At 18.1% G+C, this 17,017-nt stretch overlaps 5 protein-coding genes across 5 annotated transcripts; 2 read left to right on the top strand and 3 right to left on the bottom strand.

Annotated features, from left to right (window-relative positions):
• Window positions 1-779: 779 nt before the first annotated feature.
• PADL01_0521300 (S-adenosylmethionine-dependent methyltransferase, putative) lies at window positions 780-2,965 on the top strand (the record flags this gene model as incomplete). Its single annotated transcript, XM_028685583.1, has 10 exons — window positions 780-815; window positions 958-1,062; window positions 1,176-1,284; window positions 1,449-1,511; window positions 1,685-1,724; window positions 1,852-1,966; window positions 2,162-2,280; window positions 2,417-2,515; window positions 2,701-2,779; window positions 2,906-2,965. 10 exons carry the CDS (start codon window positions 780-782, stop codon window positions 2,963-2,965), a joined length of 825 nt encoding a protein of 274 aa, XP_028537067.1.
• A 416-nt stretch (window positions 2,966-3,381) lies between these two features.
• PADL01_0521200 (transcription initiation factor TFIID subunit 10, putative) lies at window positions 3,382-4,097 on the bottom strand (the record flags this gene model as incomplete). The annotated part of the gene is made up of 4 exons (XM_028685582.1): window positions 3,382-3,483; window positions 3,603-3,674; window positions 3,791-3,898; window positions 4,029-4,097. The coding sequence occupies 4 exons, from the start codon at window positions 4,095-4,097 to the stop codon at window positions 3,382-3,384; spliced, it is 351 nt and encodes a 116-aa protein (XP_028537066.1).
• A 1,679-nt stretch (window positions 4,098-5,776) lies between these two features.
• On the top strand, window positions 5,777-8,059 carry PADL01_0521100 (conserved Plasmodium protein, unknown function; the record flags this gene model as incomplete). The annotated part of the gene is made up of 1 exon (XM_028685581.1): window positions 5,777-8,059. One exon carries the CDS (start codon window positions 5,777-5,779, stop codon window positions 8,057-8,059), a length of 2,283 nt encoding a protein of 760 aa, XP_028537065.1.
• Window positions 8,060-8,607: 548 nt separating this feature from the next.
• On the bottom strand, window positions 8,608-9,473 carry PADL01_0521000 (conserved Plasmodium protein, unknown function; the record flags this gene model as incomplete). The annotated part of the gene is made up of 4 exons (XM_028685579.1): window positions 8,608-8,673; window positions 8,864-8,977; window positions 9,172-9,234; window positions 9,393-9,473. 4 exons carry the CDS (start codon window positions 9,471-9,473, stop codon window positions 8,608-8,610), a joined length of 324 nt encoding a protein of 107 aa, XP_028537064.1.
• A 973-nt stretch (window positions 9,474-10,446) lies between these two features.
• Window positions 10,447-16,591, bottom strand: PADL01_0520900 (conserved Plasmodium protein, unknown function; the record flags this gene model as incomplete). Its single annotated transcript, XM_028685578.1, has 6 exons — window positions 10,447-10,473; window positions 10,856-11,030; window positions 11,218-11,328; window positions 11,445-11,605; window positions 11,711-16,276; window positions 16,565-16,591. 6 exons carry the CDS (start codon window positions 16,589-16,591, stop codon window positions 10,447-10,449), a joined length of 5,067 nt encoding a protein of 1,688 aa, XP_028537063.1.
• Window positions 16,592-17,017: the final 426 nt, after the last annotated feature.

Here is a 17,017-nt window from a genome sequence, read left to right as displayed (position 1 = left end):
TAAATTTATATATAATTTGTCAACTGATCCTTTATTTTTATAACGAAATGAAATTTATGTTGATATAATAATTATTTAAAATGGAAGAAATATAAAATATATATTTTTTATATATTGATTAATTAGTATAATTTATATAGACTATTATATGAATATACAACTCATTTTTTTTCTACGAAAAAATTTATATATACATATATATATATAATATTACATAAATATATCATTTATGCGTATATTTATATTTACAAAATAACATATTATATTATTAATATATATATATATATATTTTTCTTAATATTCTTTTAAAAATATATTTCTTTCATTTTAGTTTTCAATAAACATCTATTTATTAAACATTAAAATATATAAATATATATTTGTATAATCACTAGGTTAAAAATGATTAAAAATCATATATAAAAAGATGTGATTAAAAAAAAAATTGAATGAAAATAAAATAATATAATTAACAATAAAAATATATTTATATATGTTTTATTATAAAAACATGTAGAAAAAAATGGATTATTATTTTACAAAATTAAATGGTTTAATTGTAAATATATAAATACAATTCATCCATGTAGTTTAAAATACTATCTATTTATATTTTTATTTATTTCCTTTGTAATAATTTTCCCTTTTATATATTAAAATATATTGTAACGTTTTATTTTTTTAATGAATATATATAAAAGGAAATATATTGATAAAACATATTTATAATATATATATATATATATATATATATATAATTAAAATAAAAATAATTAAATATGGTTAGACCTGAATACAGTTCGCCCCCTGAATTTGTAAGCAGACATTTCAAAATGGAAATATAATTACATATTTAAAATATATAAATATATTAATTTTTTTCCTTTTTTTTTTTTTTGTCTTCATGTTTTCATACATATATACACTAATTTGTATTATTCATTTTTTCTATTGTAGTTTTATAATGAAGAAGAAGCAAAAAAATATGTTAGAAATTCTCGAATAAGAGATATCCAAAGTCAAATGACAGAAAGAGCCATGGAGTTACTTCTTCTTCCAGATGTAAGTAAAATTATATAAACTATATTTACATGAATTATATAATATATATATATATATATAGAAGAAAATAAAATATATCTCTCTTCTTTATTTTATTTTTTTTTTTAATAAAGTCCCCATGTTTATTATTAGATATTGGTTGTGGATCGGGAATAAGTGGGATGACATTAAACGAGTTTGATCATTTTTGGATTGGTATAGATATAAGTATTCATATGTTAAGTAAGTAAATTAATAATAAAAATATTATGATATGTATTTATAAAAATAAAATTTTACCAAAAAAAGGGATATGATCGTTATAATTATGAAAATATGGTTTTATTTTTCATATCATATTTTAATATGTACATATATATATATGTGTAAATGTTTTTCTTCTTTAGATGTAGGATTGCAAAATGAAGCACATTTAGGAGGAGATATGCTTTTAGCTGATATGGGAAAATGTAAAAATTATAATAATCCTTATATATAATTATTCCATATATAAACAAAATATTATATATTAAGCAATATTTTAAATGACCTTTTATATGTATAATTTGATACCTAGTAGGTATTAAAAATATATCATTTATTTAATTATTATATATTTTATATTATATTATTTTTATTTTAGTGATGCGATTTCAACCTTGTATTTTTGATGGAGTCGTCAGGTATATATAATTATATATACATATATATATATATATATATATATATATATATATATATATTATTTATATTTATAAATATATTAAATATATATATCCATATCAATAATACTATTATTTTTTTATTTAGCATATCAGCATTGCAGTGGTTATGTAATTGGGACAAGAAAAATGAAAGTCCTGTGTCAAGAATTAGTACATTTTTCAAGTGGTTATATAACTGTTTAAAAAGAGGAGCAAGAGCAGTAAGAGAAAAAAAAAGAAAACGAAAACATGTTTATATATCTGCGTAAAATATATACCTTAAAAAATTTGTAAATATATATATATAATCACATTTGTGAGCACATTTTATATTGGAAACAAGATAAATATTTAAGAGAATTTTAAACATTTGTATGTTATATATATATATATATATATGTGTGTATTTTTTTTAGGTATTTCAATTTTACCCTGATTCTCCAGAACAAATAAAGACATTAACCAATTTTGCCATGAAGGCAGGATTTGGTGGGGGTGTTGTGGTTGATTTTCCGAATTCAGCTAAATCGAAAAAGTAAAAAATTCAAAATATAAAATTAATAAAAAGAAGAACTATTTATATGATTATATATGTGGTGAAAGGATGAAAATAAGAAATAATTATTTATTTAATTAATTGTTGATTTTTTTTATTTTTTATGATTTTTCAGATATTACTTATGTCTATGGGCAGGATCATCATTAGTTGCAACAATGCCAACCGCTTTAAATGATGAAGAAGAAAATATAATTTCCCACGAGAGAAGAAAGTAATAAAAAAAGAGAAAAAAAAAAAGGAAAATTTTATAGCATAAATCTATACACATTGGCACATATATATATATATATTAATGATAATTTTGTGTGCCTATTTATGTCAATAAAAAATAAATTATAATTAAATAAAATACACAAATGTTGTATATATAAATATGTAACTTTTATTATACTTTAGGTTTAATAAAAAAACAAAAAAACAAATTAAGAAAAATAAAGAATGGATATTGAAGAAAAAAGACCAGAGGAGAATGAAGGTAATTAAAATAAAGTGCTTTATTATTCATTTTTTTTTTTTTTTTATATATTAAACATATTAAATACATATGTGTATATATTTTATTTTCTCTATATTTATTTTTTTCTTCTGATTACGTTCATAGGGTTTGGATGTTAAACGAGATAGTAAATACACAGGAAGGAAAAGAAAAGGAAGATTTTAAAATAAAATAATGAAACAAATTATATAATTTATATAATATTTTTACATTATTAAAAGTACTTTTTATATTGTTATATATATATATATATATATATATATATATTTTTTTTTTGTATTTTTAAGTAAAAGCTACATTATTATCCATTTTTAATGATTATCTCATATATTGTTATATATATAATATAATATATTTTAAAGTTAATTCAGAAAAAAAATATACATATGTTATTTATATTTGTATATTAAAAAACTTAAAACTATTATATATATATAATAAAACCTATTTTTAAAAATTAAATTTTATTAATACACAAAAAAAAAATAAAATAAGAAATAAAGATATAACCTATATATAATAATTATTCTTATTATTACTCGTAGTAATATCCTTTTTTTTTTTCTGTTTTTTTTTTTTTTTTATTCTAAAAATGCATTGAAGTTTTTAAACAATTCTTCATTTTCATAAGTGTCATCAAGTTGTTTTAGTGCCTCTACTAGTTCCTTATAATTTAATTCATTCTATAAAAAACAATAGATACAAATATAAAATGATTAATGTGGTAAGAGAAAAATATTTACTTATAAAATCATAAAAATATATATTCAATTATTTTATATTTATATTTTCAAAATCATACTTTAAAACTCTTTTTGTTTTCCTCATTATTTAAAGATTCATTGGCTTGTAGACTGATTGTTTTATTAATTATCTATAAAAGGATACAAAAATAAAGTAATACGTAAATATATATATAAATACATATATATTATGTGGATTTTAAAATTTAATGATTGGTTATGAACTTTCTATTATTTCAATACTCACATTATCTAATGATTTGTGTAAAACTAATGATATTAATCTGAGGCATGATTTTTCATTAATTTGACATCCACTTTGCGAAAGATAAAAATCAATCAAATCTTCACTGAACTATAAATAACATCACAAAAAGGATAAAATGTTAATATATATCTTATGATATATAAAAAAATATATAACTCATATATATACTTTTTCAATTATTTATTTTTTTCTTTTCATATATAATTATATTTATTACTGTTGGCTTGTTTTTAAGCAATGTTTTGATTAATTGTTCATCATGTTCATTCACAAAATTTTTATCCATCATAAAAGAGTTTACATATTTTTAAAATTTATACTACAAAATATATTTTACATTAGTTTTATATTATTATAACTTATTTTATTTATTTTTATGCTTAAAATATATTAAGTTTAAAGAAAAGCTTTATATAATATCCAATAGGTATATAACAAAAATATCGAATTATGTACAAAAAAAAAAAGAAAAAAAAAAAAAAACAGAAATTATTCAAAATTTAATTATTTTATTATAAAATCCTGAATTATATAAAAATTGAAGAAAAAAAAATAATAAAATAAATAAATATAAATATATATATAATATTTAGTACATATTTCATTATATTGCATGTAAATATAAATAATATTTTATATACATTATTTTTATATATATTATTATATTATTTTATGCCAGTCTTAGTGTAATTTTTTTTATTATATATATATATATAATATACTATATATTGTTATTCTTTTCTTTTTTTTTTATAAAAGACTGTTGTTTATTCTAAATTATATTATTATATTTTTCCATACCATATCATATATATATATATATATATATATATATATATATATTTATATGTCCAGTTAATTATTTCTTATTATTTTTTTTTTTTTTATCCATGATAATATTTAATTTTATTGTTACTTTCTATTTTATAATTAAAATAATTTGGGATTAACGCTATATTATTTTTAATTAATTTTTTTTTTTTTTTTTTGGATAATAATATATACATATATATTTGTATATATATTTATATATACTGCAATTTTATAAAAGAAAAAAAAAAAATTAAATAATTTTTTTTGTTTTTCTTTTTCAGTCATTAAATTATTATGTTTTATATAAATTTTTTTTTTTTTTTTTTTTTTTTATTCATTTAATTATAATTATATATATATATTTTTTTTTTTGTGGTAGTGGAATTTATTTGAAAAAAAAAAAAAAAATAAATAAATATGAAAATAGTATATTATAAAAAACTATATGAATATTTACTTTAGCACACAATTTGTATTTGATTTTCCTTTTTATGGATAATAATATTTTTGATTTCTATATAATTAATTTTTTTTTTTTTTTTTTTTTTTATATTTTAGATTTAAATATCATACACACTTTATATATAATACATTTTTTTTTTAATAATCACATTTTATATTATATAATTTCCCATTAATAACATATATATATAATATATGTAAGAAAAAAAAATTATATATAATCCATTTAATTCATACAATTACACCTTTTATTATGTATACTATATATGACATGGGGAAAATATAATTGGCAATAAATATATGGATAAAAAATATATATAATAATTCCGACTTAAAATTAACGTTTAATATACAACAAATAAAGATCAATATTATATATTTCATATTTAATGAATTGATGAAAATCACAAAAAAATTATATTTAACAAACAGTTTTGGTGTATATATTGGTTTTTTATTTTATGTAACACTATCTTTATGAATAAAAAAAAAAAAAAAAAAAAAAAAAAAAAAAAAATTAATTCTATATATTTACAGTACTATTATATATAATAACACTGGAAATGAAAAGATAAAACAATTTCTGCTCTGTCTATTTTGTCTAGAAATTTAATATAAACATATATATATATATATATATATATATATATATTTATATTACTTTTATATTTTTCTATTTATATATTTAGGATGGTAAATTTAACAAATTCTAGTGTTTCGAATAACGAACTCTCAAGTGATCCTCATAACAGAAATAAATATGAAGCTTCCACAAAAGTATACAATTATAAAATGTCTGATTTAACTAGATATGGAAAAAATGAGAATTTACTTGATTTAATACAAAACAAAACGAACGATATATATAATGATGATGATAGTTTTGTACCTTATAGTGACTTAAATATCAATAAAAACTTCATAAATACAAAATATAATAATAATAATAGTAGTAAAGAATGTTATAATAATAATATGAAACAATATAAACCCTTTAGAAGTAATTCATGTAACCTTATAAATTATAGAAACAATAAAATATGTATACATCAATGTACTAATAAATCGAATTTAGGACAAAATGAAAGATATATGATTAATAATAATTGTCAACAAAGTGAAATGTACACACAATGTGATGTAAATAATAATAAGTTTAATAGTGATATGTCATTTCGTAAAAACACTCAACTAGCCAATAATTCGGATGTGCATGATAAGAAATGTGAAGAAAATTTGAATTATAATAATAACAATAACAATAATGTTGATAATGTAAATTTTGTTTATAATAATTATGATAAAACTAATAAAAATAACAACCACACTGATAACTATAACACATATAATAATTATAATGATCCAACACATAGCAATTATAACAATAATAATAATTATTATTATAATAATAATGATTATAATAATAATGATTATAAGATAGAAGAGAAAACATACAATCATAACAATAATATGTCAGAAAATGATCATATAATAAATAATAAAAGTGAGTTGTCCAGCAATACGAAGAATTATATGCCAAATTCAAATTATCCAATCAATATGGAAAATGATAATATTCAGCATGGTGATGGATATAAAACCGAAAATAATTTTAATGATGTGTCACATAATAATGTAAGAAGAAACATTTTACAAAATGGTCATGAAAACTATAATCATAATAATAATAATAATAATATGAATAATGTAAAAAATGATAACATACATAATAATAGTAATATTAATAGTTATAATCATTATCCGCATTCTGATATATCATCTGTTGCACATGATGAATTTATCCACTCTAGTGCTTCCATAAATAGAGAAAGAAATATGAAACATACAATTATATTTGATTATGTAGAAAACGAAAAAGATAAAAATATAAATAAAGAAAAAAATAAAAAACAAGTTAATACATTTGTTCCTAAATATAATAACCTTTCACCTAAAGAAATTCATTATAATTCTTTATGTGGTAATGATAACATAACAATTTTAGAAGCTAACAAAATTAAATTAGATCTTAATAAATTATCAGAAGAAGATAAAAGAAAAAAAAATAATGAATTACCTGATCAGTATCCATTTCATTTATGTAATGAATTCAAAAATGATATGCTATCTAAAAATAAACCTACATATGTAGAAAAAATATACCCAACAAATTATCAATATATAAATAACTATAATAAAAATAATGAAGACATATCTATTGAACAGAGAAGATATAATATGAATTCTAGTCATATATTTGATTATTGTTTGGATACAAACGATAAAAAAATTGAGAAAAATTCTATTGAAAAAAAAAAAAAATTTATAAATGAAATAAAGAAACCTGAACAAAATAGTACAGATATAGAAAAAGAACAAAAAAGAAAAATAAATCCAATGTATAGTGATTTGTTCGGAAGGAAAACACCTGATGTTAATGAAAATATAACATATGAAAAAATTATACCTACAACTATTAATAGTAATTGGATATATTGTCCTATAGACGCAAGGAAATATTCTGATGGATTATATTACAAATCATCAGATAATTTAGAAAATAACAAAAAGGAAAATTTCCATAGAAAATCATTTTTTAAACATGACGGATATGATAATACAAAACGTCTTCAAGATGCTATAAAAAGAGGATCAAAAGTTTCTTTACAGGCACATTTACAATCAGCTTTACAAAATGATATGACTACATATATACCTACAGATTATCATAATGTAGAAGCAATATATTTATCCTTAAGTAATTTAAAAGATTCAGTAACAGATGAACAAATAAAAAAAATTATCAAAAATAGTGGTGCACATATAGTTAGCTATATACCTGAATATGATTTGTTTAGTAACAGAAGAAAAAGCAATGCCAAATTATGTATAAGATATAATATGGGAAATAACGGATTAAATTTATTATTAAATATGTTCGAAGAAGTGAATATTAAAGCTCAAATTATATAATAAAAAAAAGAAGAAAGATACAAATGAATAAATAAATAAATAAATAAATAAATAAATAAATAAATAAATAAATAAATAAATATATATATATATATATATATATATTACATTTTAATGATGTTATTTTTTTATATTTAAAATTCTTTTTTTCTTTTTTCTATTTTATATTATTTTTTTGTTTAAAAGAATTATTATTTTATTTTTTTTATTTTTTTTTGGTGATAATATTACCAATATATATATTAATACCTATTATTTTGTATTAATTCCTATTAATGTGTATACATATTATTTTTTTCTTATTTTAAGCAAAAAATTTGAAATATAAAGTCTAAATTTAAAGTTAATTTCATTATATTTGTTTTTATTTTTTTATTTTTTTTCCCCCCACACGCGAAATATATATATATATATATATATATATATATATTTATTTATTTATTTATATAAATTTATATATGTACAAATATGTAAAAGAAAAAAAAAAAAAAATTCACATATATAAAAACAAAAATAAAAGGTATATTAATTAAATATAAAAGAAAGTATTATGAACATTTATATTTTCTCCTCCCTTTAAGTATGCTCTTTTTCTTTCTACCTCTTATTTTTATCTGGAAAAAAATATAATGATAAAAGCAAATAATAAAATTCATATAAAAATATATATAATATATATATATATATACATTCTTTGCACTGAAGGAAAAAATATTCTCAATTGGGTTGTACTATTGCCTTCACGATAAAAAAAAAAAAAAAATATATTCACACACAAATTTTCTTTTTTATCATTGTACTTACCTTTTTTTTTTTTTTTTTTCTTTTTAATTTTTTAACCACATGTACAATTTTGTTTTCCAAGTGATTTTCTTTTTCTAAAGAATAATCATTTTCATTTAGGGACATTTTCTGAAACTATTCGAATATTAATAAATAAATAAATATATATATATATATATATATATATATATATATATATATATGTATCATATATTTAGCATATCAAAAACGTGGGAACAATATATACATGAAAATATTCATATAGGGCACAAATCCATACAAAATATTTAAATATATATATATTTAATATATATAAAATATATACTTACATTCATTAGATTTTCCTCAAACGCCCTGTCAAAAAAGTTTGATTCTTTATTAATTAGACGCCACTATGAAATAAAAAAAAAACATACATATATATTAATACAACATAGTATGAATCTTAATTATTTTTCTTTTCAGTCTTATTATTAAAATGTATTCGTATTAATAAAAACAAAATTTATTATCATTTTGGAATAGTATAATTATTTTATTTTGTTAGTACTTTTAGGGATGGCTTATTATTTAATTTTATTTTAGCAACATTTTGATAAATCTTTTTTTTTTTGTTACTATTTTTACCCATTTGTATATCTATACATTAATATCTTTTATTATTATATTTTACTTTAATATATTTTTTATTTTTTTTCAAAAACTTTCAATATTATTATTATTTATTTATCTATTTGTTTATTTTCTCTGCTTTAATAATAAAAAAATATTTTTTTTTTAATTTAGAAAAAGGGAAAATTCAATGTTTCTATAATATATGTACACCCTTTTGTTTTTGTTTTTTTTTTCAATATTTTATTAAAAGTTCAATGTTTATTCTTTTCTTTTTGTAGTTCATATATATGAATTTTTTTCACATATAAAATTATATAAAAATAAGAAGTTGTTCTGTTATACATATGTTTATATATATAATAATCATATATATGTGACAATATTATTATGTTACATTAAAAAGAAAGAAAAAAAAAAAAAAAAAAAAAAAAAAAAAGAGATAAAAATATAAGATATGGAAAAAAAAAAAGAAATAAAAAAAAATAAAAAATAAAAAATAAAAAATAAAAAATAAAAAAATAAGAAATAAATAAATAGAAATATAAAAATAAGAAATAAATAAATAAAAAATAAATAAATAAAAAATAAATGAATAAGAAATAAATAAATAAGAAATAAAAAAATAAGAAATGAAAAAATAAGAAATAAAAAAATAAGAAATGAAAAAATAAGAAATGAAAAAATAAGAAATAGGAAAAAATATTTCCTCTAATTTTTTTTTTTTTACATTTAATAAAAAAAAAAAATAAATAAATAAAAATAAAAAGAATTAAATGAATATAAAATTTATTAATATAATTGTAAATACATACTATATATTATATATATATATATTTATTTATATATATGCAATGTGATGTTATTATATATGTACTTAATTCATAATAAGGTATATTTTATATTGTTTCCAGTTATCAATTTTTTTTTTTAATATATACAAATTGGACCTCATGTTTTTGAATCTCACCCTTGCTTTTGCATTTATATAATCACTTAGATACTTCAAATTTTTTAATCTTCAAAAGAAAAAAAAAAAAAAAAATAATAATATAGAAATAATAAAAATACAAATACAATAAAAATGATGTTTACGTATTTATAAGGAAAAAATAAAAATTATATTATACACATATATATATAATACATAATTTTGAAAAAAATAATACATATATATTTTATTTATAATATATATATATTTTTTTCCTTTTTTTTCTATAATATGTATTATTTTTATAGTAGATGAATTAATATATTTTTTCAAAATAATTTAAAATATTTTATAATATATATAATACAAATAATATATGTACGATTATCATATTATAATTTTACATTTTATGCAACATATTATTTATTAAAATAAATTTTATTTTTTAATAATTTTGTAGACAAAGTTACCATTTCATTTTTTTTTAAAACATCTTCATTTAGAAATTTTATATCTTGTTTTAATAATTCAACTGTAGATAAACTTCTTTTGTTTTTTAATTTATATGTATCATTTATTTGATTCATTTTTAACAGCATCTTTTTATAAGATATTTCTTTCAACTTTTTTTCATTCAATGTATTCCTTCAAAAAAAAAATATATATATATAATAATATTTATATAATAAAAGATATATCAAAATATATAAATCTTTATTTTTATATGAAAATTAAAACAAGGAACGAAATAAATATATACATATTAATATATTTTAATTTAATTATTTTATTTTATTTTATTTTATTTTATTTTTATTTATTCTTTTTATACTGTAGTTCCTTTATGTAATCCTCCCTTTCGCTTATAATTATTTGACTTTTATGTACCTCTTTTTCATAGTAATTTTCTTTTAATCTATAATTATTTCTCAAATCATTTAAACTTGAAAAATAAAAAGTATAAAAGTAAAATGAAAATATTCAACATCTATTATATATATATATATATATATATGTGGACATATTATATTCATTTTATAATTTTTTTTTTTTTTTTACAAATTAAGTAAAAGATTTCCAATAAATTCATTTTTCTTGAGTACATTTATATTATATTCTTCTTTGATATTATTTATTTCTTTATATAATGATATAAGTTCCTTGCTGAAGATACTTTTCATTTTTTCATTACCTTCCACTTCAGATAAATTCAAACATTTCTAAAAAAAAAAAAAAAAAAAAAAAGGAAAGTTATAAAAAATACACACAAATATGTATTTATATATATATATGTATATGTTTTCTTTTTAATTGATGTGTGTTACCTTTTCTGGTAACTCAAGTACATTCATTGAACTGTCATAATTCACTCCATTACTTATGTTTCCATTAGTATATATATTATTCATATCAGAACTTATGTCATTTAATTGGTTAATATTATTTTGTTTCCACTTTTGTTCACTCCTTTGTTTTTCAATTTTTAATTTTAATGTATTTATTTCTGAATCTCTACTTTTTAATAAACTTTTATACATTTCTATTTCCTTCAAACTATTATTTAAATTTTCATGTAATTCATTCATATCTATATTTCCTGAAATGCTATCATTTGAGATTTTTGATATATCAAAGTTATTATTGTTAATGATATTATTTCTATCAATATAATTATCTTTATCATAATAATGTATGTTCTCTTTATTTTTATTTTCATTTTCATTATTCTCTTCTAATTCGCTTAATTTCATATGTGTATTATACGAGGGATTATTATCATAAGATAGATTATTACCATGAGTGATATTATTATCACATGATGAATTACTATCATACTTCATATTGTTATCATGTGATAAGTTATTCTCATAAGATGATATATTATCCTCATATAATTTATCATTATTGACATCATTTTTAAGTGGTTCACTATTATTTGTATCTCTTAAGTGAGCCTTAAAACTTTTCATGGTTGACATATTGATATCTTCTTTTTTGGTAACATCTTCTAATTTATTATATTCCAATTTGTCCTTACATATTTTGGATGAATTTAATGAATAATTTGTCATATTTTCTTTATTTAATAATAATTCTTTCATTTTTTTTAATTCTTCTTCTTTTTTATTAAGTTGATTTTCTCTATCTTTTATAATATTCATTTTATTTAAAACATTTTCTTTTAATAAATGTAATTCATTTTTTTCTTTTTCAAAATTTTTTTTTTCTTCATAAAATATTTCCTCTCTTTGTTTAAGTAACTTTTGCTTTTCATTAATATCATTTTGAAACTTTATAATATTTTCTCTGTCCATAAGAAACGTATTATTAGTTTCATTTATATCATAAATTTTACTTTGACTTTTAATATATGATATATTATTGAAATTATTATTTTCCCTTACACTCGTAAGATCCTTTTCTATATCATTATTGAATGTATTATTATTATTATTATATATTTCTTGATCATTTATTATTATATCCTTTTCACTATTTATATTGTAAATACTGGATTTATTATTTTTAGTCAACATATTTGATGTATCATCAATATATATTTTACTATTTGTTTTTTGTGTTATGTTATCTTCTTCTTCTATATTATTGTCGAAATTAAATGTCTTCATTTTCATATTGGATTTATATGAATATGTATTTATATTATCTATCATCATACTATTTCTTCTATATATATTTTCTATCTGTGATTGTTTTCTTTTTATATCATTTTCATCATTTTCTATTTTTATTTTTGTTTCTTCCAATAATATTTTTTTACTATGCATTTCTTTTAATTCCTCTTCAATTATATTATAATCCTCTTGTATTTTCGTTTTCTTATCATTTAATAAATTATGTTCTGCTTCTATGAATATATTGTGATCATTAACTATTTCTTTCTTTTTCTCATCCAAAAGAAAATTTTCTTCATCCATTCTTTTCTTTTTCTCATCCAAAAGAAAATTTTCTTCATCCATTTTTTTCTTTCTTTCCTCCAAAAGAATATTTTCTTCATCCAATTTTTTTTTTTTATCATCTAAGAGTTGATTTTCCTCATCCAATTTTTTTTTTTTATCATCCAAGAGCTCATTTTCTTGATCCAATGTTTTTTTTTTGTCATCTAAGAGCTCATTTTCTTGATCCAATGTTTTTTTTTTGTCATCTAAGAGTTCATTTTCTTTTTGGATTTTTTCCTTTTTTTGCTGCACTAATTCTATTTCCAATTCAATATCTTTTTTTTGTTGTTGTATAACTTGTATATCATTTTCCATGTCTTTTTTTTTCTTTATTAATAATTCATTTTCATTTACTATTTCTTCGTTTTCTTTTTTTATTAATTCTTTTTCTATTTCTAAATCTTTCTTATTTTGTTCGTTAATTTCTTTCATTTTGCTAATTTTCAAATTTTCTTCTACGATCTTTTTGGAGGAATCTTCTAATTTCTGTTCTTCGTATTTTATAATAGATTGACTCCTGTACAATTTTTCAAAAAAAGATAAATTTTCTTCGTCCTGTATTTTATTATTATTCGATATATGTGATTGTTTATAATATATATCATCTTCTCTTTTTTTTTGAAGTAAATCATACTTTTGTTTTATTTCATCATATAAAATTTCTAATTTAACGTACTTTTCTTTTTCATTTTTTATAAGAGTTTTCAAATATTCTATTACATTAATATTTTCATCATTTGTATTTTGAAATATGCTTGATTTGTTAAGTTTTAGAACCAAGTCGTTATTCAAACGATCAATTTTTAAAATTTCACTCTTAACCATATTATCATTATTTATATTATGCAAACTGGATAAGGAGTTGTTTGTATATCTAATACTTTGATCATACGATTTATTGTTATTAATATTCATCCCACTAACATGACTATTATTAGTAATATTACTGTGTAACATAGATATTGTGGAAAATATATTACTAGGTTTCTCTTGTTTACTTGTGAGCATTTCTTGTATATTCATCGTACTATTTTTGTATCTATCGGATGAAACAAACCATTCATCATTTTTACATTGAGAAGATAATACATTTTTGTTATTCTCATTTGTATTTATAAATTTATTTATAAAGTTATAAAATTCGTTTTTTATATTTTCTAAACATTTTTGTCTCACATCTCTTTCAACACTAAAGAAAAATCTCTTAGTGTAATCATCAACCATAATAAATTCATTTAACAAACTAAACAAATCTTGAAATATTATTTTATAGAAATTCTCTTTTTGTACCTCATTTTTTTTACAATACTCTACAATATTATGATAAGATGATTGAAATGTTGTTAATAAATAATCATTCTTATTTTTGATCATTTCTTTAATATTTTCCAGATTTAAATGCATTTTGAAAATAAATTCTTTTATATTAAGAAAAAGCTTATTGTTCAATTCTTTGTTTTTTATATTAGCATATTCGGAGCATACATGTAATGTATTTTTCTTTTCTTTTGAATAGTACATATTTTTAATTGTATTTGATGTAGCATCCTCATGATTATTTGTATTATATTGAGTTGGATGATAATCATTCAGATGATATTTGTTTGTATTATACTCATTCGTATGATACTTATTTGGATTATATTCATTCGGATGATATTTATTTGGATTATATTCATTCGGATGATATTTATTTAGATAATATTCATTTTGATCACGCTTAGTCTGATCATATATAATTTTTTCATTTTCTTCATACTCATTTGTATTATATACCCTTCTTTTTTCATACACACTTGAATATCGCTTATTTCCTCTTTTCATATCTACATATTTTTTATCATTATCAAATTTGTTTATATTTTGTTTTTTGTTTTCTCCAGAATAACTATCACTTAATGCTATGGTTTTCTTTTTTTTTTTCTTTTTTACATTATATAAGTTTTTTGTATTTTTTTCGTTTTCTTTCTCCTTCTTCCTACTTTTTATTTTTTTATACTTATTGTTACTTTTTTTTCCCCCATTTTTTAATTTTTTTGTATTATCATTTGATTCTTTCTTTTTTTTTTCCCTACGATTATTAAGAACATTTCGTTTATTATCAACTTCATCTTCATCACATTCATTATCATAATCATCATAGTCGTCATCTTCTTCGTCATTTACATCATCGCCATTATCGTCATCGTCAGTATCGTCATCGTCAGTATCTTCATCATCATTATCTTCATCTTCATCGTCATCATCAGCTTCTTCATCGACTTCTTCATCATCTTGTTCATCTTCTTCATAATTTTCTTCACTTTGTTTTCCTTCCTTTTTATTCTTTCTTTTCTTTTTCACTACAATCCTTTTAGCTCCCCCATCATCATATATAATTTTTATATTTTTATTTTTATATTTTGTTTGAACTTCATTAATATTAATATCAAATTTTTTATTTATATGAGTATTACTACTATCTGAATTATAGTTACCACAACTTAAGCTTCTTCTATTTTTAATTTTTTTGCTTTTCCAATAGTTTTTTCTCTTTTCATTTTTCGAACTAGTACTTCTTTCACTAGTATCATATGATTCGTAAGAATCATCGTCGCTTGATTTATTAGTTGATATTTTATATATTTTATCTGCTAGTTTTATATTATTTATTATGTCCTTTTCATAATTGGGTATAACTACTGATAAACTTCTTCTTTTATTATTTCTTTTTTTTTGTATTTCATCCTTTTCTTTATTCCTCTTATTCTTGTACTCACCATCCGTGTCAACTTTTAAGACATATCTGAGCTTTTTATTAGTTCCTTTGTTTGTTTCATTCTTATCTTTTTTATATTCCTTTTTGTTATTCCCTTTACTTTCTTTTTTGTTTTCTCTTTTGTGTTCTTCTCTTCTTTTGAGGAATTTGGAGTTTTCCTTGTTATATGCTTTCTAAAGGCAAAAATTTATATGACATACTATAAATATATATAAATATATAAATATATATATATATATATATATATATACATAAATGTATATAAATAGTTTTGTGTAAACACTTTTGCCTCTTTTATAATATTCAAACTTCCTTATATAACTGCTTATTAATTGTATAAATAAAAATCTTCTTTTTTTGTCATAGTTCTATCTAATAACATACAAAAAGTTAATTACCATTTTCTCTTATATTAGTATGTCATAATTTTATTATCTTATTATACATATATAATATATTACTTGTGTCTTTTCAGATACTTTTTTCATAATTAAAAGTATAATCCAAAATAGGTATTTTAAATATTATAATTTAATATATATATATATATATATATATATATATATATATATATATATATACTTGTATATCTTTTTTTATTTTAATCGTATATTCATATATACCATAAAATAAATATTTTCATTATAATATATGATAAACCTTTGTTATATTATAACATACAATTTTATACAAATAAAGAAAAACATTAGAAACATGTTTATAAAAGAAAGTTCATTTTAAAAATTGTGCTTTAAATATATATTAGAATTATGTTATTTCATACTTATAAAGAAAAATAAAACTAAAACATAAATTCCAAAAAAAAAAAAAAGAAAAAAAAAAAATACGTAATATATAATACAAAATTCGCATATAAAAATATTATATTTAAATAGCAATGGATATATCTATAT

Source organism: Plasmodium sp. gorilla clade G2, assembly GCF_900097015.1.
Source record: "Plasmodium sp. gorilla clade G2 genome assembly, chromosome: 5".
NCBI lineage: Eukaryota > Apicomplexa > Aconoidasida > Haemosporida > Plasmodiidae > Plasmodium > Plasmodium adleri (nom. inval.).
This window is presented reverse-complemented; position numbering and strand designations above follow the sequence as displayed.